Source organism: Populus trichocarpa, chromosome 2, assembly GCF_000002775.5.
Source record: "Populus trichocarpa isolate Nisqually-1 chromosome 2, P.trichocarpa_v4.1, whole genome shotgun sequence".
NCBI classification, from domain to species: domain Eukaryota; kingdom Viridiplantae; phylum Streptophyta; class Magnoliopsida; order Malpighiales; family Salicaceae; genus Populus; species Populus trichocarpa.
In genome coordinates this window covers 10,657,718-10,684,923 of record NC_037286.2, presented here as the reverse complement: position 1 = coordinate 10,684,923, position 27,206 = coordinate 10,657,718, and the positions used below count along the sequence as shown (strand labels likewise).

Genomic DNA, 27,206 nt, shown 5'->3' with positions numbered 1-27,206 from the left:
CAATGAGAAGAGAGATGCTAACAAGATGCTGCCATAGTTAAAAGGTGCAGAGCCGACAGATCCTAAGTTATGGATAATACACAAATGACAAAACCATTTGTTGTTACATGTTTTCTCTTTAGTTTTCTGTTTTTCATTGCTTGATTCTTCCACGGTTACTAAATCACCAATGGATCTTTGTTGTGGCTTTTTGGCTTTTTTTGATTTCTGGTTTTTTTGATAATTAATTTGTTGTTATTTAATTGCATGGGAAATTCATGTTTCATGAATTAGTTCTTTACCTGCATCTCCCCGGTTTTGGGCAAATTAGTCTCTGATTCGCCATACCTGTTTCAAGAAGCCATCAATTAAATTGCTCACTTTAATTGCTGGTTTTTGTTTGTGTTGCTCAAATGTGCGAAAGTAGAAACGCAAGTCCTCTTTAATGGAATAATCTAAACACGAAACAAGGGGATCTAAACCATTTTATTACAAGGAACTCATCATAATTTCTATTTCTGTCTTCAACAATAAAAGCGCAAAATATATAAGATGTAGTTTAATAATTTGTTATTGTTCAACATGTACATATTGATGAAAGAGTAAAATGACTAAACACTAAGACCATGAATGCTTGAAGCTGCTGGTAAGGCGTTGCATTGGAATGTTTTATAGGGTTGACCTGGGTTGACCTGGGTTCACCCAGATCAACCCATCTGACCCGTGACCCGATTATTATATCGGGTCGACCACCGGGTCTGGTTTAAAAACTATGGTTCTATGTATCTAGACCTTTGGTTCTATGGTTCTAAGGAAAAATAAAGGATGGGATGAAAAATGAATTTCTGAAAATTAAAAAAACTAAAAATAAGTAAGTTTCAAAAGTAAAAGATTCGAAGTCAACTTTAAAAGTCAATTTTGAAATGGCAAAATAGTTTCTCTATATTTTTTAATTTAGTTTTATATTTTTTAATTTTTTTTTTGTTCAACAAATTAGAAGTAATCATACTTTAATTTGGCCATAAAAAGACCCAATCAAGATGAAAAGAAATTTGATGACAAAAATAAAATAAAAACAGCTGTGTGAATTATTGTGGGAAATTTCCATAAGTTTTAGTTTATTTTATAATTTTCTTACATGTAAATCGTGCTAGTTATTAGCAAAGCATACAAGAGTCCATCAATACGGGTATTTTTTAAAAATAGAAACTATTTAATCATGTTATGTTGAGAGCCAGAACCAGTTTGATCTGTTTGGTCCATTCCAAAAGCCAAACTTTACATAACATTTAGCATACAACACAATAAATAATTAAATGATGATGCTGCTGCTGCTGCTGCTGCTTGATCTTCCCCAGTTTACAAGGCTCGATGAAAGATCACCTGGATCTTAAAGTAAAGCACCGTGCTACAGCCCGTTTATTATTGTCAACAATATCTCCTATAATATCATTTAGTTTTTACCTGTTTTTTCAAATAAGGTTATTATTTTTTTTAATATTATAACATGATTTTTTTATGCAACCCTAAATAGGGTTCTTTTTTTGAAAAAAAATTATTCGATCACATTCTCGTAATTGTTTATTAAGTTAAAATTAATAATTAATTTTTTTTAAAAATTATTAAATGCATCCGGATACATGGTTCATGATATAATATCAATTTTTTTTTTAATTTTTAAATGATTTAATAGGCTGATATAAAAATAAATTTTATAAAATAAAAAAATATTTTATTATATTTATAAATAAAAAACAATATCACAATTACAAAACATGCTGTATATAGTATATACCGTAACAAGAACTGATTCTTTCTCCCTAACTTGACACTTGAATGCACTTGGGTAGTCCCCTCTTAAATCTTCCCACGTGTACCACTTCCTCCCTCACACATGCCACCTCTGTAGCTTTTACTTTCTTCTGTGATATCACAGCTTTTTAATTCGAAGCTGATGAGCTCTCTTATCACTCGTTTGAGGACAACACTCTTTCATTCATTCAATGCTCTGTCTCTCTCACTGCTTTCTTCTTTCATTAATAAACCCAACCAATTCTCTACCAATTTACATCCTTCCTAAATCCTTACATCTTTCCTATACTCAAAAACAGCAAAATCCCATACAACTGTACTGTCCTGGAAAGAGAGTGAAGGGACACTGGAAACAAGCAGCAGTACAAAATTTGTTATAGAAAGAAAAATGGAAAATGGCGGGAACAAAGGTCAAGAAAATGATCATGCAAATCTTGCTTGGGACATATGGGAGCTTAATACTTCCAGATTTGACTTGGTTGACAGTAATAACACTACTGCTGCTGCTGGAATTACTACTAACACCACCACTGCTAGTGTGGTGGAGAACGGCAGCTCCACCCACCCAGAAGCCAATTCTGCACATGGATTCTTGTTTCCGAACCGAAACAGTTGGCTTTACCACCACAACAACAGTAACAGCTATCAGCAGCTCTCTCTCTATGCTGGAGACGGGTCCATCTTGCACCCGGACCCGCATCTAATGTGCTTAAAGCTAGGGAAGCGACACTACTTTGAAGACAGTACTAGTAATAACAATATCAACCCAATAAGTGATCGACACGTTGTTGGTGGGTTCTCTGTAGGCAAGAGAGGCAAACCCTACTACACCGTCAGTGGTGGTGCTAACGACGAACCCTCCTCTTCCTCGTCGGTGAATGTGCCGAGGTGTCAGGTGGAGGGGTGCCATGTGGCTTTGGTAAATGCTAAGGGTTATCACAGGAGGCACAAAGTATGTGAAATGCACTCAAAGGCTGCTAAAGTAATTGTTCTAGGTTTGGAGCAGCGTTTCTGTCAGCAGTGTAGCAGGTAGTACTGGGCCTACTGGCGCTTCTCACAGATTCTCAATTACAGTCAGCTGTCTTGTTTTAACCTATAGTAACTGTTCCTGGATTTTTGGGATTTTCTTCAGCTCTCTCATCTTCACAAAATTTGATGTAAAGCAACATTTTAGCCTGTAATGGTAATTGCATGATGGGCTTGTGATGAGACTAAAGTGGGTTTGGCTGGTTATTTTGTAGGTTTCATGTAGTTTCAGAATTTGATGACGCAAAGAGGAGTTGCAGGAGGAGATTGGCAGGGCACAATGAAAGAAGAAGAAAGGGCTCTCTAGATTCTGTTTCAAGGAATGCTTCTCATGGTACGTATGTGATCTCCTTTAAATTAACTTGTTTTTATGCAATTTTATTGACAGCTCTTTGAAGAAAAACCCTTTTGTTGTTTGATCAGGAAAATGAAAAAGGCCCCATTTTCCCCTTGTATTTCTCAAATCATGTTTTAGCTTTAAAGTCCAACATTTAATTAGTTTGAAAATGATTCCAAACATGAAGCAGAGAATATAAAAATGAAGTATCCATTAGGTGCATCAGATTTTGAATCAAAGGTCTCCAGCACTGCTTTTGTGAGGGTTTCCTTGTAATAAAAAGATGATAACTGATAATGCAGTATTTTCGTTCATGACATTTGTTGCTTGTGTACTTGAGACTGCTTGTATGGATGCCTATCACAAAAAGATGAGCCATTAAAGTAGGAAACTTTATGTTTAATAATTAAATTTGTCAATGGAATACTCGCATTTAGTTATGGTTAGGCTGGTTGGATAGCCTCCCTGTATGGTATCAGTGCAATTATGACTACTTAGTTTTGAACTGGGATGATATCAATTGACCTGGGTTCAACTCTGTTCATAGTGCACACTAGGGAGGGAAGAGATTTTACCTTTTCCCCTTGAGCATTCGAAGAGCAGAGGTTTAAATTTTCAACCTCCAATTATGAACTACTGGCTTTCGCCTAACCTAACGGGGAAGGTGAGGATGCAAACTAGGTTAAGTTTAAGGCTCAAGTTGCAGAGATTGCTTGGCAAACCTTATTATCCAGATGTGTTACATTAATCAGCTAAAGTAGAAGTGTACTCCGAGGGGGAGCTGACAAGTGATTTTGGTGATTAAATGTATTAATAATGTTTATGCTTTATTTGCTTTCATTAATCATCAGTGGAATTGCATTGATATGGACATAATGCAGTTGAAAATCTATGAACATGAAACTATCTGAATATCCAATTTCCTCCTCATCAGACAAGTTGATAGCTGGGAGATTTCCATACATAGCGTCACCGACAGGATGTGCTCTCTCTCTTCTGTCATCCAAGGCTGATTCTTGGGTTTCTCCATCTGATCTCTCCTCAAGATCAAGTGCTGCGCTACGCGAATTGATCGCAGAACACCGCGCAGCCATCCCAGCTAGGCAGCTTATCCTTGAAAAACACTCGCACAACCATGCAATGGGTGAGTCCCAACCGAGCTCCAATTTTTTCATAACCCATCAGCAACAAATGTTGTCCGAGCCGCACAATTGGGGCCGGTTCAACGGCACCACCATGCATGTGACTTTGGACCTCATGCAGGCTCCAAGCTCAGCATTCGGCTTCTTGTCCGCAAGAGGGAAGAATAAAGAAGAGGGAGGAGAGTGTTCCCAGTTATGGAGTACATTGGAAGGAGCCCATGCAGTTTAAGATCTGCAACACTTCCATTCTCTTGCATTTAGGCGGGTGGATCATTGAGTTGATCTACTTGTATAATTCTTTGTACCGCAAGTTTCATTCTTCAATTCAAATATCAGAGTGATTGTAATAATCAATGCATTTGGAACAAATTGCCAGCTGAATCTCTGTATTTCTTTCTAGCCTGAGATAAAGTCTTGCACTCTCCCTTTATAATTTTATTTTATTTTAATGAAAGGCCCAATGAGCTCCGAATTTCCTCATAAAGGATAATCTCTTATCGTTCATACATCCTGTCAGTAATTCCAAGGTTTCGTTGAGTCCAAGTCTCAATTGCTAGGTTTCATGCCTCTGGGGCTCCAAGAAATTACATGCAAGTCTCTTCTTGGAAAGGTAGAAAGAATTAGGCCTAGACCCGGAGTCAAGCCCATCTAAGAAATTAGATCCTTCCCCTGCTCTCTCTCGCATCACCGTCATCTTTTCTTTCCTTACCTTCCTCGGTCATGTAAGATCAAATTAGCAATCAATACTCTCAATCAGTAACCAGATGTTATTTAAGAAATTAAAAATAGGAACGTTACGTAGCAAAAATTCATTAGAGGCAGCCAAGTTTCTTTCTCAAAGTCATGCCTACAGTTGCAAAGTTGAGTAAGTGTCCTCGCTAACCAGAAGTAGTATGTTGACAGTTACAAGACTAGGTGGTTGGCTGGTTGCAAGTCGCTTCGTTCTTGGAAATTATCATCACATGTCTACAAAAAAACAACTGTAGTGTGGCCACACACCATGCGTTGTTGATCTTTGTCATGTCGCTAATGGTATATACTGCACTCATTTGATCAATATTGTGGAGTATATATGGACCACAGTATTACATTTTACGGTACAAGAGAGAGAGAGATTGCGCACAGATGCTACCTGCCAACAAAATGAATCCCTGTACATGAATTTTGAAAGCAATAATTGCTTTACGGGTTGATTTGAAATGTGATAGTGATTATTTTTAAATTTTTTTATTTAATAAGATATTGAAAAAATATAAATACTAGAAAAAATTAATATTTTTTAAAATATTTTTAAAATATAAAAACAAAAATGCACTTGATTACTGACAACCTAGCAATTATGTACCTATGAGAAAGATTGTTGAATTTGCAGGGCCTGATCAACTGTTTCAAATCAATTTCTGCTGAAATCTTACATCACTGAAATCTAATAGGAGTTCGTTCTCATGGGTGGGAATAGTTTTTTTTTGTCAACTTTGTGTATTGATGGAGTCTAATTTAGTATTATTTACAAACGATTTTAAGGATTCATCTCCTTGAATATATCTAATTTATTTAGGGAAATTAATTCTCTTACTTAAATCCTACCACCTGAAACTTGAATTTATAAAATTTAATGACTCATGGGATAATTTCTTAGATTTTAATGTATTTAAGGTAATTATCCTTATATTTTTAAATAAAGTAAGCTACTTTTCTTCTAAAAAACCTTCACTTCCCATACTTTTCAAAATAGAAGCTTTAGGCTGTTTTTTTTTTTACATATATATAGAAAGCACGTTTCATTTTTAAAAATTAAGCAGCTAATTTTTAAAATCTTGACCAAAAACTCTTGGGCTTTTTTTTGCTTAAAAAAAAAAATGGAAACTAAAAAAAAAAGAGAGGCCAAACAGTCTCTAATTATTTGCATCTTTGAAAGTCTCACCTTACTATTCTAACCAAGTTAGTTCAATTGCCGATGATAGCATGCTAAGGCCTGAAGATCAAACCCATTTTTGTAGAAGTTAAGAAACTCTTGCCATAACTTGAACAAAACCTCATCCTAGACAACTTCAGGATCTAAACAAGATCTTTCCCTAAATCTACAATTTAAATATATTTTATCCTTGAATAATAAATAAATCTATTTTCCATGATATCATCTCACATCTAAAAAGAAACGTTTCTTTTTCATCACCCATAGGAATTCAGTATTAATGCTTGAAAACTAATTTGAAGATATCTTAACACTTGGAAAAATAAAAAAAACAAAAAACACAGATAAGATGCCACTAACAAATAAAATTAAAATAGAAATAGAAATAGAAATAGACCCTGATCTCCTCCTCCTAGGTTGTATCTAGATAACTAAGGTACAGAGACCTCTCACAAACTGCCACATTTCTCTCCAGCTGTGGACCAAGTCCCGCCAACACGAAGGAGGCAGAGGACAATCACTAAGTTCTTGATCACGTGCGGTACACGTGAACCTTCAAACACGTATCACCCAAGAAATCAGTTGCAACCCTGCAGAAGGCTCCACGTGCAAAGGCTTTGAAAAGTATTCTCCTTCTCCATGGACTGAGGCAACGGAGGTCGCAGTCGCATTTATTAATGGGCTCCACATTCTCCTCACAAAGTTTATGATGATCAGAGTAAAGGCCCAGCCGCGTCGGTGAAAGAGGAAAAAAAATAAAATCAAGAGTACTTTTTAAAAATATTATTAAAAGAATTTGAATTTTTTTTTAAAATTAATTCTTTTGTATTTTTATATTGTTTTAATATATTATATCAAAAATAATTTTTTAAAAATAAAAAATATTATTTTAATATAAAACAAAAAATATTTTAAAAAATAATCGTTATTATATCGACAAACATTAGAAGTCAGAAAACTCTGAGGGTGTAGCTTAACTGGTCAGACTCTGGGTTTGCTCTCCAGAGATCACCAGTTCGAGTCCTACAAACTTTAAAATCATTAAAATCTTATATGATCGTTATCTTTAAAAACTATAAAATTAATCAAAATATATACAAACAATCCAACATTCATGCTATTCCAAAAATAAAAGAAAAAAATTAGAAGTCGGAAGTCGGGGATGAGGGAGCTAATGCAAATGCTGCAGTCGTTTCATGAGGCAGGGCAAGACAAGCAAATGTACTTTTCACACCACTGTAAAACAAAGAGGTTAGGCAGAGGACAAATGGAGCTTTCACACCAGAGGTTAGGCAAGGCAAGGCAAATGTGCCTTTCATGCCTCTGTATGACAAAGAGGTTTCGTGTAAAAAAAAGGCACCAAAATCGTGGCCACGTCTTCGACTGAAACTTGTCGATCACTACTAGCTACTGATAGTTGAGAGAGGATCCGTGACTTGTTAAATTAATTTCACCTACTAGCTAGCTATTTTGTCCATTGCAGAATGTGGACTCAGTTGCACATCTTTTATTTATTTATTTTTATTTATTTGTATTGACCAATCGAAGGTATCTGTTTCCATCACTTCTCACTGAAGGCAAATTAACTGTAGCAATATCCACACTCGCTCTTCTTAAAAATAATAATTAAAAGCCTTGGATCTGGACACTTAAGAACTGTTTATTCTATTTTTTTAAATAATAGTATATTCAAAGGATTTAAAAACATAAAAAATATTAAAAAAAAACTTAAAATTTTGTAAAATTCTATTTGGGCAACCGAACGGCACTGAAGAACTTTATCCCCTTATTTTTTAAAAAATAAAAAAAGCATAAGAGGAGAACTGTTTGAATTGCAGTGAAGTACTTCCCTTTTCAAACTTGATACTTGATTGGTCAAACAAACCGCGTTAAGGAACAAGGACCTAACCCCCTGTTATACGAATCTTTGTTAAATAGTAGCTGTCTGGTCCAGTTAATTAGAATTCTTGTTTATATAATTAATTATAATAGTTAAATATTGTAATTTCTCTATAAATATTTAAAAAGGACCTAATATCACGTGGGAGATGAATTCATGCAGAAGTTTCTTACCAGTATCTAATTAATGGAGGCCTATCCCATCAGTTCTTTTCAGGTTATTTTTTCATTCATGCATATATATATATATATATATATATATATATATATATATATAAGTTTAAAGTTCATTGAATCTTCCTCCGAATACAAAAAATACTTCGATCTCATCATATTGCTAGCTAGGAATTAATTTGACAGAGGCTTTTTACACCTTTTGTTTTATGACGTCTTTTGGGGGCCAATGATGTTGGGCCAAATCAAGCTTCAAAACAATTTCTCGTAATTGAGACATTGTATTTCGGGTTAAAAATAACCACGTGTGTTAGAATCACTAAGAGATAATGATTCCGTTTCAAATCTTCTTAAGTTTCTTGTCTTCTCTTTTAGTACCAAACGGGAAATCTTCACGTGCTATATGATGGAGGTTAGATAAAAAAATTTTAGCAAAAAATGAAAAAAAAAAAAAAAACTTAGATGACAAAATAAAATAAAATGAAAGCAAGCATGTTCAAAGAAAACTTGAAAGTGCCTAGGCTTGATATATATATATATATAAAGTTGGGGTGAGAAAAAAACCGATTAAATCGAGAAAAATAAAAAAGAAATAACCAAAAAAACCGAACCTATTTGTTGCTTAGAATCCAATCACAAAAGAAGTGGCTGAACAATAAGGGGAGCTGATTTTTTTTACTAAATATTTCACTTTCCAATCATTTTTTACCCAAAAACACCTCAAAACACCATAAAACCCTTTGTAAACATTCTAATAACCTTAAGAAATCAAAAGTCACTTGAAATAACCAAATTAACTGGAAAAAATATAATCTGAACCCGATCTTCTTTTCTATGGATGTTTAGATACAAAAACAATCATTATCAAGCTCTCTTAATTGAATTTGTTGACACCATGATAGACCTTTTTTATTGCTGAATTTGTTTCAACCAACTTTTCTCTCTCTTCTTAACTAGAATTTGACAAGTTTCTCCCACCTCTTTAAAACCCATTCATTGAAAAATAAGACAAATAAATTTTTGGATTAAAATTGAATTTTGAAGAATTTGATGGATTATCAAGGTTAAAAAATATAAGTAAAAGGAAGAAAATGATATTTATCCCCAAAACATAGGTCCGCTATGACTTTTCTCTTTGTCCTCCACTTTTAACCCCTGTCATTGAATTTTTCCTTCATCAACAAAAATTTACAAATTGAGTTGAAAATAAAATTGAAGACAAGAAACAAAAAGCTATAATATCTACATTATTCAATCCCATTTTGTTTTAACTATTAAGGTAACTAGATATCTAATTGGTGTTCCACCATGAATGAGATAAATTCTTCTTTTTTTTCAATACAAAAAAATGAATATGTCAGCATTTCCTACACATTTTGTGACTTGAGAAAAATCTCAATTGAAATGAAAAGTTTATGCATGAATTTAATTAAATAAATCAAGAATTATTTGTGCAACCAAAATAAATTATGAAATCCAATTCCTAACCAATTAAAGTTAACCAGTCAAATCCATGACTCAGGTCATGAACTCAATCGGGTTTAACAATAGAAAAATAGACACTCGCAAAACAGAGAACTAACTAAATATCGAGGCATTTGTTTGTGATCGCGATAAATCTAAAAATATCAAACTGAAACAAATTATGTTTTCTAATAAAAAATAATATAATATTAAAGGATAAAATTAGAAAACAATAAGGATGAAAACTAAAAAAACCCAATTTTGAATGATCAATTTGAAAGAAAGGGAAAAAGGCCAACTGGAAAGGATCAAATTGGGAAAAAAACCAATCCAAAAAATGAAGAAAAGCCCGATTATGAATGATCAAATTATAAAAAAATCTAGAAAAAATAATAAAAAGAAGGGGAAAAAGGCATAACATGTAGGCTCGGGTGGCCCCGTGTGCTTGGGCTCCCAAAAAAAGGCCCTCGTGCAGTGGTTGAGGCAGCTCGCATGCCTAGGCCTACTTTTTTTTTCTAAGTCGTCCGCCCTTGTTTTTTTTTTTGAAAAAAAAGGTGACGCTTCGCCTACTCTACCTAGATTCTAGCGACAAGATGTTACAAGAAAGTCGATCAGGGTGTTTAACACCCAAAAAATCTATTTTAACCATTTTTTGACCCAAAAACATTCTGGTGACCTAAATAAACCCATTTATGTTTCAAATAATACAAATAAAAGTCCAATAACAAAAAAAAAATCAATCTAAAACCCAAAAGCTTTCTTTGGTTAGATCTACTTTTTTTTTCCAGACAATCTGAAGGTGAAAAAACATTTTACTGTAACTCTTCTCATCAAATATAATGTGTAGACACCAAGATCGACTATTTTGATGGTCAAAATCTTTATCAAACGATATTTTTTTTTCCAATCAACAGAATCTAGTGACTTTCTATCTTCTACCTCAAACTAGAAACTAAAAGAATAAGAAAAATGACATTTTGTACTACAATTGAATTTTTAAAATTTTTAGGGATCGAAAAGTTATCATTTGTTATTTAAGAGGACCGAAGTATACTTTTGGTTTCTTTTTTGAAACCGCCACCTTTTCCTCCTTGTTTTACACTTTTTTTTCCTTTTGTTTAAATTTTATCCCTCCTTAACAATTATTAATAAATTAGCCATGATTTTTTGGGATAGAAGGACACAATTAAAGAAAAACAAAGATTAAAGACCAAATTAAAAAAAAAAACTAGAGAAACATCGAATTGCTACAATGAAAAACCTGTCTTTTAGAGTTTCTTATAATTACAATAATTTCTTAAAATACGGTGCCAAGAAATCATAATAAACAATACTAAAACAAGCACAAAAAGGAGGAGGTAAGGACCCACAATTATCACCCGACCTGGATTATGTTTCACCAAAACACTTTGATGGGTGGATACTTACTAGCCATCGCGAAGTAAGTAATCATATGATTATGGTCAGATAGTTTTTTTGAATTCACTTGTAATTATTCTTTGCTACAGACCAAAGGATCGATGCGTCAATAAAACCTCACATGATCAAATGTCACCTCCAAGCCAAGAAAATTGCAAAAGAGGTAGGCAAAATCTCTTGTCCGATAATGCCACTGAATTTGGTGTCCAACATCTATAAGCCAATAGCCGAATGACTAAACACGATCTTGCAAGACTTGAGCCAAAAGCCGAAAGACTAAACCCAACCTTGCAAGACTTTCCCCTGGCCTGGTAGGTGCAGCTAGCTAGAGGTAACGTGGCTAATAATAGGCTGTCTTAACATTTACAGCACTAAATTCCACACGGAGGGAAAAAAACCACGTAGAGAGAGCGAAAAAGATAGCTAAAAGGGAGATGAGCTCATTTGTTCTAAGCTCTAATCATTGATTGGTATTAATTAATTAATCAATACACTTAAAACGAAATTTTATTCAATTTTTTTTTATATATTTTATATCATCATATCAAAACTATAAAAAACACTAAAAAAATATTAATTTAATATTTTTTCAAACCACAAATAATTTTGAAAATTACCTAAAAACAAAAACAAAATTGTGCCACACACCCTCTAAATATGCTTTACTGCAGCATATCACAAATATGGATTATAATGAATTGATTAAGTTTCGAATTGAATTTCACCATACTTATACTTCATCACTACCAAAACAATATTTATACTTGTTCACTACTTTAATATAACAATCCAAAAAAACCACTCATTCATTCCTATAGGTGTAGATTAAATTTTTATCCCTACTCACAAGCTCACAGAGACGACTTGATCTTCTTTTAAATTTCTATTGCAACGCATCTTGTTTTGTGTTTACTTATGCATGTTTAATTCCTGCCCTTTTCCAAGGTCAGGATCCGACAAAGGGATAATAATGGAATGCCCAGAATGATACTAGCTAATCGTGCATCCCCGTGCCTACCTAACCATTTCTGAAAGAAACAGATACTTCTATTTGAAAAGTCCTCCCGGCAATGAAAACCCTTTTCCTTTCTGGAGATTCCTTCTAGTAAATACAGAAAAACATATGGAAGGTATTCTACATAAATAGTTATTTTATCGTTTGAGGAGAGAAAAAACATTAGCAGAGAGCAGATACTACATTTGATTTTACTAACACAATCTAAGAGTGAGCATTAAATGAACAATAATCAATAAAGAGAGGGCAAGTTAAGAAGGAAAAGTAAGTATATAACACTTGAGAGTAACACTATATATGTTACTGCTTAGTTAATCCACTAAATCCTTCTTCATTTCATTGACCCTTTTTATCCTCTCGAGATAAAAGGTGAGCTTGATGATGTAAAAGAGGGAGCCGTAGCTTGATATGCTCTTTGCTTGAAACAATCCAAAGACATTCGAGGTGGCGATATCGCTACGGTAGTCGCCGATGAAGTAGAGTGAGCACCAGAGTCAAGTGGAGACCCTATAATTACCCCCACCCCCAACAAAGTTAAAAAAAAAGAATCACGAAGTTGATTGTGATTATGAGGCTATATATATATTTATTGATCTTACAAAAACATAAACGAATCATAAAAATATCTAATAGATGATTCAATGTGACATTAGTTGCAAAGAAGAAATTGTTAGATATATATATCTCTGTGCGTGTGTGTGAACATTGCAAATGGAGCTTACTTGTGAGAATGTCAGATGAGGGATTAGCAGCATTTTCTAGCTGTGATCTCTGATTTTCTTGATTAACTTGGTGTGATTTTCGCCTGCGACGATTGTGATCAGCCAATCTCTTTCTGCAACTACGCTTTCCATTATCAAATTCCGAGAGAATATGAAACCTGTACAAGATCTTAATGTAACTAATCACAATTAATTAATCAAAACCTTACTCAGTATTGTTAATTAGTTATATATTGTCTATATATATATAAAGAGAAAACGAACAGTAGTACGTAAAAGAAACTCATGTTGTCTCTATAAGAACATACGGACACAAATGCCCTCGGGATTTCCAAATGTACGGCACAAGCAATCATTGGCAGCAAAACATAAGTCCAGGGGTATTATCGTCAGGTGAGTCGTTTTGTGAGCATGTCGGGATGTCAAAGACAGAAAAGGACTCGACGGGACAATTGAAAATAAGAAAGTATATGGAGGTTGTCTTTGTAATTTCAATTTACTAAACTGCATTTTATTAATTAAATTAGACTAATTCAAAATATGTAATGCTGCCATTATTATACAAGGAAACAGGAAAAAAAAAAAAAACAAAATGGTATGCGCAACGGACTCAAATGCCCTCGGGATTACCCCATGCATTCCGAACCAGTCATCGGCCACATCATAAACACTTAAAAAATGAAATAATAACAGGGGTATTCCCGTAATTTTCATCACAGGGTCGTCATCCTCATCGTCAGTTCATTACTGTCAGCATCTACAAAACGTGGTGTGAAATGGAGAAAAGTTAGTGGGGAGGGCAATAATGTAATTTCAAAAGAACCTGCTACACTGCTGGCAGAATCGCTGGGTCAACCCGGCTGCGATGACAGTAGAAGCTTTAGAGTGAAACTCACAGACTTTATGGCGTCTATGGTAGTGTTTAGCATGGGTAAGATCAGCATTGCATCCTTCAGCTTGACATCTTAAAGCATTTGACGAAGAACCGGGATCAAGTGGTCTAGACCGGCGGTATAGCCGCTTCACAAAATCATCCTCAGCCGAAGAAAAATAAGTTCTTCCCCCTAAATTCAGTCCTATCCTTGAAGTGATCAAATCAGAAGGCCGAGAAATTTCCTCGCCTTTTGGTATAAGGAAATAAGGGGTTGCAGTTGCAACTGATGTGATTGTTGGGATTGAGTCAAGAGAAAGGAGGGAGGTATCGTTGGCGGAATAAGAGGAGGCACCGGAACCGGTGTAAGCGCGAGGGTCGAAAAGAGAGTTGAAACTATGATGTGCAGAGTTGGTGGCAGTGGGGTGGTTCTGAAACATTAAGGTCGAAGAGGTTTGTTGAGGGATGAGGTGGTTGTCGTTGAAAGAGTGCGTGTAGTGATCGAAAATGTTGGCTTGACGATTTAGGTGCTGTACTTCTTGGTTGGTCGCAGCTTGTTCATCGCCTCCTGATAGCATCATTGTTGATGGGTTTCCCCATTCGTACTCCAACATTTTTGTTTCAAGATAATATCGAAAGCTTAATCAATCTAGCTAGCTCTACCTTACCTGTAAAAGACACAGAAAGAAAGAAAGAAGTTATGATCAAGAGGAGGGGGGTTATAGATGATAAAGAAAAGAAACGAAAAGGAGATTGGAAAGATTTGATCTTTCTTGAATATTATTATTATTTTGCTTTGATTGGTTTTTGTTGATGTGGAGTTTCTGCTTTCTGAGAGGTAGGAGTGTCCTTAGGAGACATGTTGGAGTTAAGGTGGGTTTTTATGGCATATCACAAACAGTTTGTAAGTTATAAATAAATAAATAAAAAACTCTCACCTATGAAAAACTCAGTCAGTGAACTGAAAAAGAGAAGAAGAGGATGCGAATTTCTATTTAACTGGGGTTGGGGTGTGCTGTGTGCACAATAATTTAAACTCTCAAAGTCTCAATCTTCTACCGTCCCCTCTCTTTTCTTCATTTAGCTCCCTGTCTATGACTTTCAAGACAAAAAAACCACTCTCTCTCTAGCTAGGTGAGAGTCTCCGAGGCTGAGAGAAACTGAGTTATGAGGCGGCTTGTGCAGAGGTAGGTGGGTCGTGTGCAAGTGAATATCAAAACTACCATTTTACCCATTTGATGGCAACATATTTGTTGTTAAAGCCACTGAAATCAAATTCTGTGCCGAAGTTCAAAATAAATGGCTGGGGTCAGAAATTAGGGTGATTTTACAATGATTTCAAGTCATTCGGTGGCTTCACTCTTCTGTTATGGAAAAATAAACCTAGTGCCTGTAATTCAGTTAAATTTAATTGAGGTTATGATAACCTGGAAGTTATGGAATAAAAACCCACAAGCCAAGCCCCCAACCAGTAAGGATTTAATTATAGAAAATCTGGATGTTTGCTACCTTGCAGTGAATGCTTAGCTAGCTACAATAACAACAGTGTTGTTGTTTCTGGTAAAAGGGTTAAAAAGCAACGCAGTTTCTTGCTGAAGAACTTGGGGGCCTACTTGCTGTTTTGCCCTTGCTGATCTTGATCAAGTCGCACGGAAGGGTCGTCATTGTGACTGTCCGTGTTTAAGTTTCTGCTCCACATTCTCTACTGATCTATTATTTCTAATCCCTGCTTTCATTTTAGAAACTCTACGTACCTTGTGTGTTTCGAAAGGGACAAGCACAACACCATGACTCTATCAAGCATATTCCATAACTGTAAGGAGTGGGCAAAAACACTTCATCTGTCTTAAAGAGGCGTGACGTGATGGTAAAGGGCTTGAGATCTGCATAACAGGTCTCGAGTTCGAGTCAGAGCGTGTATCTTTTGTAAAATCCTGGGACAATCAATGTTTTACTCGTTCATCTGGGCCCATAAAATATGTTTTCCGAGGTGTGGAGTTTCCTCGAATAAAAAAAAAAAAACACTTCATCGTTAAAAAGAAAAAAAGAACATTAATTGAGATAATTGCAAGATGGGATTGTCCCTTCTCGCAACCACATTTTCCCTTGTTTTAAATACCTTTTGTGCTGAGAACCAAACTATTTGTGCATGATATATATGCCTGTAATTATAAATGGTCCTTCTGGTTTATTATGAATCAATGAGACGTATCATGCACCCAGTATAGAAACCGTGATTAGAATCAACTGTTTTCAAAATATTCTGTTAAATGATCTTTCTATTACAACCTTGAAATCCATAGGGCATGTCGCACGTCAAAATCCGCGCGGCGTCCCCGTCCTGGCGATAACGGTTTTTTCTCTCTGTTATTGAAATTGATTTTGTTAGGAGTCGCCACCTAGTATTTAATTGAGGGTTACTAGGAAACCCAAGTTGACTGGTCTTGTCAGAGATTCGCGGGTAAGGGACTGATTGTGGTTAGGGAAGGTGTTAGCACCCCTAACACACCCTACCTGAGGTAAGCTGCTTTGTGGATATGATGTGTTAAAGAAGTTTTAAAAATTTTGTCTTTTCGTCGGAATTTAGAAATACAACTTTCGTACAAGTTTGTACTTCTACACCGTGATCCGATCAAAATATTAAATCCTTCTTTATTCTTTTGTCGTCTCATTATAAAAGGATCCCTGAAATAAACATAAACATGCATTTTTTTGTTTTTTTTTTTGTTTTCTTTCTTGCCTTTTTTATTTTTTATAACATAATAAAAAAACAAGCACAAACACACATTTTTTTATTATGTTTTTTTCTTCTTTTGTTTTCTTTTTTCTTTTTCTTTTTCTTTCTTTTTTCTGTTTCTTTTTACATCCACAATACAAATATAATAATTCAAAAATAAATCAAAAACTACATCAAATAATCCAAATTTACAAGTCAGTCCCCCAAAACTCCAGAAATTGCAAGGGAACCCTTCTGCACAGGAATTGGAGGCAGGAACAGCTGCGGCGCGTGTTCCAACGCGCCACCGTCACTGGCGGCGCGTGGGGCCACGCGCCGCCGCTGATGGAGACCAAAAATCAGTGGATCGGGAACGTCTTCTTCTTCCCTGTCTTCCTCCGCCGGCGGTGAGAGTCACCGTCACCTGCAACAGCAAGAAAAACACACACAAAGCAATCGGTTTTAGTTGTTCTTTATTTTTTTCTGTTCTGCTCTTTTTCTCCGTTTTGCGGCAGATCTGTTCGTTTCTTTTCCTTTCCTAATCTCCTCTGTTTCAGGTGGCTGCCGGCTTCTAGGAGGAACGACCGAGGAGGGGCGTCGCCGCTGGGCTGGAGAAAGGAGTTGTTGGGCGGTTGTGTCTGTCGCGTGGGCAGAAACTGCCACTGCTGAGGTCGGTTGAAGGAGAAGAAGAAGACTGCGGGGCTGCCGCTGCGCTTGGGGGAGGAGCTGGAGACGGCACCGAAGGAGACGATGAAGGCTGTTGGAAGCAGTGAGCTGGGTCTGCTGCCGGCCAAAGGAGATGATGAAGAAAATGGGTTTGTCTTGGCTAGCAGCTGGGGGGGAGAATGGAGAAAGGGGAGCTGCGGTGGCTGCTGGTGAAGGAAGGACTACCGCTGGCCGGTGAGGGAAGAGGAAGATGCTGGAACCGGCTGGAGAGGGAGAAGCCAAGCTCCTGGCCGGCGAGAAGAAGGGAAAAATCTGATGAGGAGGGGGGTCTTGTGTGCGGCTGGAAAAGGGGAGAAGACCGGGCTGAGGAGGAAAAAAAAACCGAAAATCCTCCAGGGGGGCGGCGGCTACTGCCAAAAATGGAGAAGAGAGTGATGGTTTTAGGGTTTTTTTTGTTTAGGGTTTTTTTGTATTTTTTTCCTGATGTTGTCAAAATTGCCCCCCCTACTTAGCTGAAAATGAAGGCTATTTATAGGCAAAATAGTTTTTCGGGCTTCAAAATTGGTCCCTCAAGTTTTGTGTTTGGCCCCAGATTTCAATCGATTCACTTGGTAAAAATTAAATTGGGTATCTTAAAATTCTGATTTTTCAATTAAGTCCAAATTAAGCTCACAAACTTAATTTTTCACCAATTAAGCCCTCAAATTAATTTGACCCGCTTAAAGTATAATTAAGTCCTTACACTTAATTAACTCCTTCAATTGGACCCAAATTAATACTTGAACATAATTAAAATTTAATTTGGCCCATGATTAAATCAAATTGACCCATTAAAAATTTAATTATGTCATTGGACTTAATTTTTATGCAAATTCGTCCAATACTCATTTAATTTGACCTTTGAATTTGCATTTTTCTATTTTTGGGCATAACAGCGTACACTTGGGCCTTGAAATTCCTCCGAAAATTGCAGCTTGATTTTCGCCTATTTTTGCAGCCTTTCTTGGTCGGCTTTCTCCGCATTGCCAGCCTTTATTTTATTTTTTTGATTTTTATTTTGAAAAAAAGTGAATTTTGGGGAATCACCAAAAATTGGGTGATGACAGTTGCCCCCCTCTTTACAATGCTTACGGTAGAAAGTCTCGTGAGAGAATTTAGATAGTAAGCATTGTAAAGAAGAAAAACAAGGATGAAATATGATTGACTCATCTTGTTGAGGAATGATGAATCCTCTTGAGGGTTAGAAAGCGTACTCGAAAGGAGGTAGGGTTAGAAAGACACACTACCTAAGGTTAGGACTCGAAAGAGCTCTTAAAAAGAGGCAGGGTTGGACAACGCACTACCTAAGAGGTGAGGGCTCGAAGGCACATTCAAAAAAGGAGGCAGGGTTGGAAAACACGCTACCTAAGGTGTGATGGCTCGAAGGCACATTAAAAAGGAGGTATGGTTAGAAAACACACTACCTAAGGTGATTGTTGGCTCTAAGGCGCACTTAAAAGAGGAGGTATGGTTAGAAAACTCACTACCTAAGGTGGTTGATGGCTCGAAGGAGCATTAAAAAGGAGGCAGGGTTAGGAAAACACGCTACCTAAGGTGTGATGGCTCGAAGGCACATTAAAAAGGAGGCATGGTTGGAAAACACACTACCTAAGGTGGTTGACGGCTTGAAGGCACACTAAAAAGGAGGCATAGTTGGAAAACGCACTACCTAAAATGGTTGACGGCCCTAAGGCGCACTAAAAAAGGAGGCATGGTTAGGAAACACACTACCTAAGGTGTGAGGGCTCGAAGGCACATTAAAAAGGAGGCATGGTTGGAAAACACACTACCTAAGGTGCGAGGGCTCGAAGGCACATTAAAAGAGGAGGTATGGTTAGAAAACTCACTACCTAAGATGGTTGATGGCTCGAAGGCACATTAAGAAGGAGGTATGGTTGGAAAACTCACTACCTAAGGTAGTTGATGGCTCGAAGGAGCATTAAAAAGGAGGCAGGGTTAGGAAAACACGCTACCTAAGGTGTGATGGCTCGAAGGCACATTAAAAAGGAGGCATGGTTGGAAAACACACTACCTAAGGTGCGAGGGCTCGAAGGCACATTAAAAGAGGAGGTATGGTTAGAAAACTCACTACCTAAGATGGTTGATGGCTCGAAGGCACATTAAAAAGGAGGCAGGGTTAGGAAAACACGCTACCTAAGGTGTGATGGCTCGAAGGCACATTAAAAAGGAGGCATGGTTGGAAAACACACTACCTAAGGTGCGAGGGCTCGAAGGCACATTAAAAGAGGAGGTATGGTTAGAAAACTCACTACCTAAGATGGTTGATGGCCCTAAGGCGCACTAAAAAAAGAGGCAGGGTTGGAAAACACACTACCTAAGGTGGTTGATGGCCCTAAGGCGTACTAAAAAAAAAGAGAGGCAGGGTTGGAAAACACGCTACCTAAAAGGTGGTTAATGGCCCTAAGACGCACTAACAAGGAGGCAGGGTTGGAAAACACACTACCTAAGATGTGAGGGCTCGAAGGCCCACTAAAAAGGAGGTATGGTTGGAAAACACACTACCTAAGATGTGAGGGCTCGAAGGCCCACTCAAAAAGAAGGTAGATAGGGGTAGAAAGCATACTATCTAAGGTGTGAGGGCTTGAAGGCACACTAACAAAGGAGGCAGGGTTGGAAAACACACTACCTAAGGTGGTTGAGGGCTCTAAGGCGCATTAAAAAAGGAGGTAGATAGGGCTAGAAAGCATACTATCTAAGGTGTGAGGGCTTGAAGGCACACTAACAAAGGAGGCAGGGTTGGAAAACACACTACCTAAGGTGGTTGAGGGCTCTAAGGCGCATTAAAAAAGGAGGTAGATAGGGCTAGAAAGCATACTATCTAAGGTGTGAGGGCTCGAAAGCCCACTCAAAAATGGAGGCAAGGTTAGAAAACACACTACCTAAGGTGTGAGGGCTCGAAGGCCCACTAAAAAGAAGGTAGATAGGGCTAGAAGGCACGCTACCTAAGAAGTGAGGGCTCGAAAGCCCACTAAAAAAAGGAGGGTAGATAAGGCTTGAAAGCACACTACCTAAGATGTGAGGGCTCGAAAGCCCACTAAAAAAGGAGGCAAGGTTAGAAAACACACTACCTAAGGTGTGAGGGCTCGAAGGCCCACTCAAAAAGAAGGTGGATAAGGCTTGAAAGCACACTACCTAAGGTGTGAGGGCTCGCAAGCCCACTCAAAAATGGAGGCAAGGTTAGAAAACACACTACCTAAGGTGTGAGGGCTCGAAGGCCCACTAAAGAGGGTAGATAAGGCTAGAAAGCATACTATCTAAGGTGTGAGGGCTCGAAAGCCCACTAAAAAATGGAGGCAGATAGGGCTAGAAAGCATACTATCTAAATGGTGAGGGCTTAACAGCCCGCTCAAAGAGGTGATGGTGAGACACTGATCTGTCAAGGATGAAAGTAATGTATCATGATCAATATGCATGTATACTTACCTGAGAAATGTAGGTCCCCTTTCTTCATGGAGTTCCCTTTTCTACATGGAGTTCTCTTTTCTTCATGGAGTTCTCATTTTCTCAAAAGTTTGAGTCTCTGATAGTAAGCTTCGATGGCTCTTTTCGCTCTTGCTTACTCGAGTCATCTCTTGTGATATTAACCCCTGGGAAAGACTTGATATCATCATACTTCTTTGTCCTCCGCCTTTTTATCTCAAGGGTTGCCAATTTTGCCCGATGTTTCTTAGAAAGGGAATCATGGAGCCAACTATACTAGATGTTTTTGATTGCCCCTAGCTTGATCATGTCCGCAAGTATTCAAATCAGGTTTGGGGATGAGGCTATATGAAGGAAGGTTTGGTTATTTACAAGGAGTTGTTTTCATGCAGAATTTTTTGGAATTTCAAAGCTATTCCACAAACAGAAATCATTTTGACATCGATTCAAAGCAGACTCATTCTGAAGAAATTCAAATGATTCCTATGGAGAGTTTTTCAGATATGATGAAAACGTTTTGTTTTGATTTTGGTGAAAATGTGAAGTGACATTTGGTTGGTCACAAAAGGTTGAAATTTCAATTTGAGGGTTAATGAGAACCGTGTTTCGATGAAAATGTGAAGAACACGAAGTGACATCAGGTTGGTCAAAAAGGTTTAAATTTCAATTTGAGGGTCATTGAGAACTGTGTTTCAAAGCATTCATTTTATTTGCATGAATAATGATTTTGTTTCGCATGAGAAAGCATTGCCTACCAATCCAGATTGCTTGCCTTTGATTAGAAAGGGCTTGATTAGGCACGTAATGTAGGCTTGGGCTCTTGGCTATGAAGAAAAGGATATTTGTAGGCTCAAAAGGTGTTTAAGGGATTTCAAGACTAAAGATCACTTGTGCTTATATCCCAACCTTTTTTTTTCATACATTTCTGGACCTTGGAATTTGATTTGTAAAATGGTCCACGGTGCCCCCCAATGTTGGGCTTGGGCTCTTTCTCTTTGTTTTTGTTTTCTTCATTTGATTTTGAGCACCATTGCATTGACTCTTTTTTTGTTTTTGCTCAAAAGTTTTGAATCCTTTGGATTTTTCTTCATGCCCCCCAGCTTTGTATGGGCACTTTCAATCGTTGAGGTTTTTCATGCCCCCAAGAGTTATTTGGGCACTTTCATCGTTGAAGACTTTTTATGCCCCCCAGTATTGTTTGGGCACTTTCAATCATTAAGGATTTTTGGCACTTGCCCCCCCAGTGTAGGGTGTGATCCTAGTCAAGGTTATTTCAAGAAAAATGCATTAGGCTCAAAAGGAGACTGCAAAGGATATATTTCAGCCTTGTGAAAGGATTATCAAAGATGGCCTTTCTTCATCTCAAATGCATGCATTTAGGATCGGTAAGCCTTGCTTTCATGCGAGTATGCAGAGTGATTTCTCATTATTCATGCAAATAAAACTCAGCTTTTGGAGTCACTTCATTGTTTTTTTTTTGGGTTTTTTAGGTGTATGGTTACCTCTCTAAGGAATCACCTGAATTTCCAGAACTTGTTTGTTTGAACAAACACCAACATGATTTCTGTTTTTTGTACTAAACTTTGATTTCCCAAAAATCCTTGTGAAAACATAGGGTCATGCTTGTTGTTTTGGGAAAAAGGAAAAACACGCCCAAAGATTCTTGGCGTAATGGTTTTGTAAGTACAAAGGTGTGCCCAATATGTTATTTGCATGAACACAAAAAAAGAAAACACATGATTTATTAACAGGAAAGGCTCATTGGACAAGGAAAATCTTGTGGAATTTTGAGCCAAATTATCGACAAAAACTGGAATAGGTTGAAAAAATCAAGAAATTTTTGCAGGCATGGTCAAGCAGGGGTAGCCTTCGAATTTTTTTTTTTTTTTTTTTTTGAGCAGGACAAAAACTGGCTCCATTCTGCAGTGCAATTCCCCTTCGGATTGTGTTGAGGCTTTTGACCATGTTTGCCCCCCAGTTTCTTTGGGTTGAGTTGTTGGGGTTTGAACAAAGATAGCAAACCGGTTGGAAGGACCTTCACCAAAGGTATTTTTAAGTGTTTGCTCGAGTAAGCTAGAGGCGAGTCAAGCTTTCGTTCAGAGACTCCAACTCTTTTTGAAAATGAGTGCTGCGACGAGCACGTTTTTTATCTCCCATGTTTTTCGCTCAAAATTGGGTGTTGCAGATTCATAGGGGACACACCTTTTATTCTGGTGCATGCATGAGAAAATGTATGAACATGCAATCTATATGATGAACTTGCCCTTCGAGGGGTGACATATGATCGTCACTTTTGTATGATGAAACAAGAATCTTGATTCTTGCCCAAACTCTACAATGAAAATTTTCAGAGTGACGATCATTCTGTCACCCACAAGTCTTGAATTCAAGATGCTTCAAGAAGGGTTCGCCCTAATGCAGATAAATGATAGCACATACAACCTCAGGACAAGTTTTATTCATTATGTGAACATGGATGGGTTTTCTACCTGGTCTCAAAAGGGTCTATGAGCTGCCCAGTGACCACCACTCGTGAAGGCAGTATAGGAGTTTACAAGGAATGGTCAGGGCACCCTGTGACCGCCATTACCGAGTAAACACTCAGCTCATAGTTGGATGTTTCACGAATCTAAACCCCGACTGAAAGTCATGAGGCAGACCGCTACTCCCCACCTAGCTTAGAAGCTTGTGTGTGCTTTCAAAAATAAATACAAGTGATGCATGAAACATTTCTAAAAATAGATGGATAAAATAAAACAAGACAAAAATGGCAAAATTTAAACACATCAAATACACAAAGCTTAGTCCAATATTGTCAGAAACAATACCTCCCCAGTGGAATCGCCATTCTGTCGCACGTCAAAATCCGCGCGGCGTCTCCGTCCTGGCGATAACGGTTTTTTCTCTCTGTTATTGAAATTGATTTTGTTAGGAGTCGCCACCTAGTATTTAATTGAGGGTTACTAGGAAACCCAAGTTGACTGGTCTTGTCAGAAATTCGCGGGTAAGGGACTGATTGTGGTTAGGGAAGGTGTTAGCACCCCTAACACACCCTACCTGAGGTAAGCTGCTTTGTGGATATGATGTGTTAAAGAAGTTTTAAAAATTTTGTCTTTTCGTCGGAATTTAGAAATACAACTTTCGTACAAGTTTGTACTTCTACACCGTGATCCGATCAAAATATTAAATCTTTCTTTATTCTTTTGTCGTCTCATTATAAAAGGATCCCTGAAATAAACATAAACATGCATTTTTTTGTTTTTTTTTTTGTTTTCTTTCTTGCCTTTTTTATTTTTTATAACATAATAAAAAAACAAGCACAAACACACATTTTTTTATTATGTTTTTTTCTTCTTTTGTTTTCTTTTTTCTTTTTCTTTTTTTTTCTTTTTTCTGTTTCTTTTTACATCCACAATACAAATATAATAATTCAAAAATAAATCAAAAACTACATCAAATAATCCAAATTTACAAGTCAGTCCCCCAAAACTCCAGAAATTGCAAGGGAACCCTTCTGCACAGGAATTGGAGGCAGGAACAGCTGCGGCGCGTGTTCCAACGCGCCACCGTCACTGGCGGCGCGTGGGGCCACGCGCCGCCGCTGATGGAGACCAAAAATCAGTGGATCGGGAACGTCTTCTTCTTCCCTGTCTTCCTCCGCCGGCGGTGAGAGTCACCGTCACCTGCAACAGCAAGAAAAACACACACAAAGCAATCGGTTTTAGTTGTTCTTTATTTTTTTCTGTTCTGCTCTTTTTCTCCGTTTTGCGGCAGATCTGTTCGTTTCTTTTCCTTTCCTAATCTCCTCTGTTTCAGGTGGCTGCCGGCTTCTAGGAGGAACGACCGAGGAGGGGCGTCGCCGCTGGGCTGGAGAAAGGAGTTGTTGGGCGGTTGTGTCTGTCGCGTGGGCAGAAACTGCCACTGCTGAGGTCGGTTGAAGGAGAAGAAGAAGACTGCGGGGCTGCCGCTGCGCTTGGGGGAGGAGCTGGAGACGGCACCGAAGGAGACGATGAAGGCTGTTGGAAGCAGTGAGCTGGGTCTGCTGCCGGCCAAAGGAGATGATGAAGAAAATGGGTTTGTCTTGGCTAGCAGCTGGGGGGGAGAATGGAGAAAGGGGAGCTGCGGTGGCTGCTGGTGAAGGAAGGACTACCGCTGGCCGGTGAGGGAAGAGGAAGATGCTGGAACCGGCTGGAGAGGGAGAAGCCAAGCTCCTGGCCGGCGAGAAGAAGGGAAAAATCTGATGAGGAGGGGGGTCTTGTGTGCGGCTGGAAAAGGGGAGAAGACCGGGCTGAGGAGGAAAAAAAAACCGAAAATCCTCCAGGGGGGCGGCGGCTACTGCCAAAAATGGAGAAGAGAGTGATGGTTTTAGGGTTTTTTTTGTTTAGGGTTTTTTTGTATTTTTTTCCTGATGTTGTCAAAATTGCCCCCCCTACTTAGCTGAAAATGAAGGCTATTTATAGGCAAAATAGTTTTTCGGGCTTCAAAATTGGTCCCTCAAGTTTTGTGTTTGGCCCCAGATTTCAATCGATTCACTTGGTAAAAATTAAATTGGGTATCTTAAAATTCTGATTTTTCAATTAAGTCCAAATTAAGCTCACAAACTTAATTTTTCACCAATTAAGCCCTCAAATTAATTTGACCCGCTTAAAGTATAATTAAGTCCTTACACTTAATTAACTCCTTCAATTGGACCCAAATTAATACTTGAACATAATTAAAATTTAATTTGGCCCATGATTAAATCAAATTGACCCATTAAAAATTTAATTATGTCATTGGACTTAATTTTTATGCAAATTCGTCCAATACTCATTTAATTTGACCTTTGAATTTGCATTTTTCTATTTTTGGGCATAACAGCGTACACTTGGGCCTTGAAATTCCTCCGAAAATTGCAGCTTGATTTTCGCCTATTTTTGCAGCCTTTCTTGGTCGGCTTTCTCCGCATTGCCAGCCTTTATTTTATTTTTTTGATTTTTATTTTGAAAAAAAGTGAATTTTGGGGAATCACCAAAAATTGGGTGATGACAGGGCAGATTAACTTAAACTTCGACATGTTTAATTAAACCTAAATCAGGTTCACTTCGTTGCAGGCTGAATAACAACGTTCAACAAATGAAAGAGGTAAAGAAAGAAATCCAAGAGGCTACGTGAAAACCATGTAAATATCTCGTTTGAAAGTTAACAATTGATAGTTATTGTTTATTCTCTATTCTTGTAAAGATTTCTAAATAATAAAGTCTCCAACACCGTATGCATATGCACTGGTTTCACCCCAAAATATTAAAAAATACTATAACAGCTGTCGGAAAAATATTGTTATCCACGCCGCTATTAAAAAAAAAAAACAATTCATTATAGATTGCTGTAATGATTTGATTTTTTTAGCCCCTCTTCTTTGTTTATTACATCATTCTAGACCAGATTAATGACAGCATATTTATTACGAAATAAGAAGATTTAAAGATAACGGACAAAGATTAGAAAAACAAATAAAAAAGATAGTTTTTCTAAACATTTTGAGCCTTTAACTTTTTTAAATTATAAACTTTCGGTTCTTAAAAATTTATGAAATTCAATTTTGATCATAAACTTTATTTTTCTTATTTGTTAGTCCTCCTTTGAGAGAGGAGAGAGAAAGTCGCTGGATTCCAAAGGTAGAGAGAAAAAGTCTCGGTTGAGACCGATTTTGATCATAAAAATAGGTGGTTTTGATGTTAATGAGTTCCTTTTAACAGAAAAAGTTTATATACGATGTTTTCCCTCCTTAAACTTGCCTGAAATTGCATATCTGAATCCGAAAATAATTTTTATTTCAAGTTGATTATAGGATTTCAAGCTAATTTTTAAGTTGCTAGAAGTTATGGATATGTTTTAGAAAGTGTTCAAGGTAAACTTTTTTTTTTTTGTTTTTTCGGGTTGAAATATAGTTTAAAATGAGCCTCTCTTGATCTGAAACAGACTAGCCTGATTTTTCAGCGACCAGAGGTCACCAGAATCTAGGCAGTACAGATGACGCATTGCTTTAAGAAAATTATATAAAAAAATAAGGCTTAGGAAATTTGGGCATTCCTAGCCAGAGAGACGAGGTCTTTTTTGTTTTGTTTTTATACGTTACAATTGCATTTTTTTCTTTTTTTTTTTCAATTTCATCACTTAATATTTGATGGATTATTAATTAAACAACGTAATTTATTTCAGTTTGATTTTTTTTTCCAATCACTTTGATATTTTTCGACTCTTGATTTAATAGTTGTCTATCTTAGATAAAAAAAAATTGTTAAACTCAATTGAGTCCATGATCCGGGTCACATGTTTGACTGATTAACTTTGGTTAGGTAGGGATCGGGCTTGATAAATTTTTTGTTGCGTAAATAGTTCTCGATTTATGTAATTAGATGTATGCATTGAATTCCTTTTGAAATTTTTTTATACACAAAAACACGTTGTAAAAATCTACATATAAACTTTTTTTTAAGAAAGAAAAAAAATACTCAACTCGCGACAAAGCGTGAATCTAATAACTAGTTTCTGTCTAAATCTTCTCATTAACAATTATGGCCACCAAA

General features: G+C 37.1%; 2 protein-coding genes and 1 long non-coding RNA gene across 3 annotated transcripts; 2 read left to right on the top strand and 1 right to left on the bottom strand.

The window, feature by feature from the left end:
• The first annotated feature begins 1,872 nt into the window (after window positions 1-1,872).
• Window positions 1,873-4,780, top strand: LOC7453942 (squamosa promoter-binding-like protein 7). The gene is made up of 3 exons (XM_002302476.4): window positions 1,873-2,820; window positions 3,033-3,151; window positions 4,089-4,780. Exons 1-3 carry the CDS (start codon window positions 2,180-2,182, stop codon window positions 4,523-4,525), a joined length of 1,197 nt encoding a protein of 398 aa, XP_002302512.1. The 5' UTR covers window positions 1,873-2,179; the 3' UTR covers window positions 4,526-4,780.
• A 7,509-nt stretch (window positions 4,781-12,289) lies between these two features.
• On the bottom strand, window positions 12,290-14,959 carry LOC7453941 (squamosa promoter-binding-like protein 8). Its single transcript, XM_002301220.4, has 4 exons — window positions 14,714-14,959; window positions 13,728-14,443; window positions 12,905-13,062; window positions 12,290-12,689 (listed from the first exon to the last, which is right to left on the bottom strand). Exons 2-4 carry the CDS (start codon window positions 14,387-14,389, stop codon window positions 12,532-12,534), a joined length of 978 nt encoding a protein of 325 aa, XP_002301256.2. The 5' UTR covers window positions 14,390-14,443; window positions 14,714-14,959; the 3' UTR covers window positions 12,290-12,531.
• A 1,377-nt stretch (window positions 14,960-16,336) lies between these two features.
• LOC127904990 (uncharacterized) lies at window positions 16,337-25,123 on the top strand. The gene is made up of 2 exons (XR_008058520.1): window positions 16,337-17,602; window positions 25,007-25,123. It is a non-coding gene; the product is annotated as an uncharacterized LOC127904990 (long non-coding RNA).
• The last annotated feature ends 2,083 nt before the right edge of the window (window positions 25,124-27,206 follow it).

Coding starts and splice junctions, on each gene's coding strand:
- LOC7453942 (XM_002302476.4), top strand. CDS start 2,180: ATGGAAAATGGCGGGAACAAAGGTCAAGAAAATGATCATGCAAATCTT. Junction 2,821..3,032: donor TTCTGTCAGCAGTGTAGCAG/GTAGTACTGGGC, acceptor GTTATTTTGTAG/GTTTCATGTAGTTTCAGAAT. Junction 3,152..4,088: donor TTCAAGGAATGCTTCTCATG/GTACGTATGTGA, acceptor CCTCCTCATCAG/ACAAGTTGATAGCTGGGAGA.
- LOC7453941 (XM_002301220.4), bottom strand. CDS start 14,389: ATGTTGGAGTACGAATGGGGAAACCCATCAACAATGATGCTATCAGGA. Junction 13,063..13,727: donor TTCTGCCAGCAGTGTAGCAG/GTTCTTTTGAAA, acceptor GATCTTGTACAG/GTTTCATATTCTCTCGGAAT. Junction 12,690..12,904: donor CTCATCTGACATTCTCACAA/GTAAGCTCCATT, acceptor GGGTAATTATAG/GGTCTCCACTTGACTCTGGT.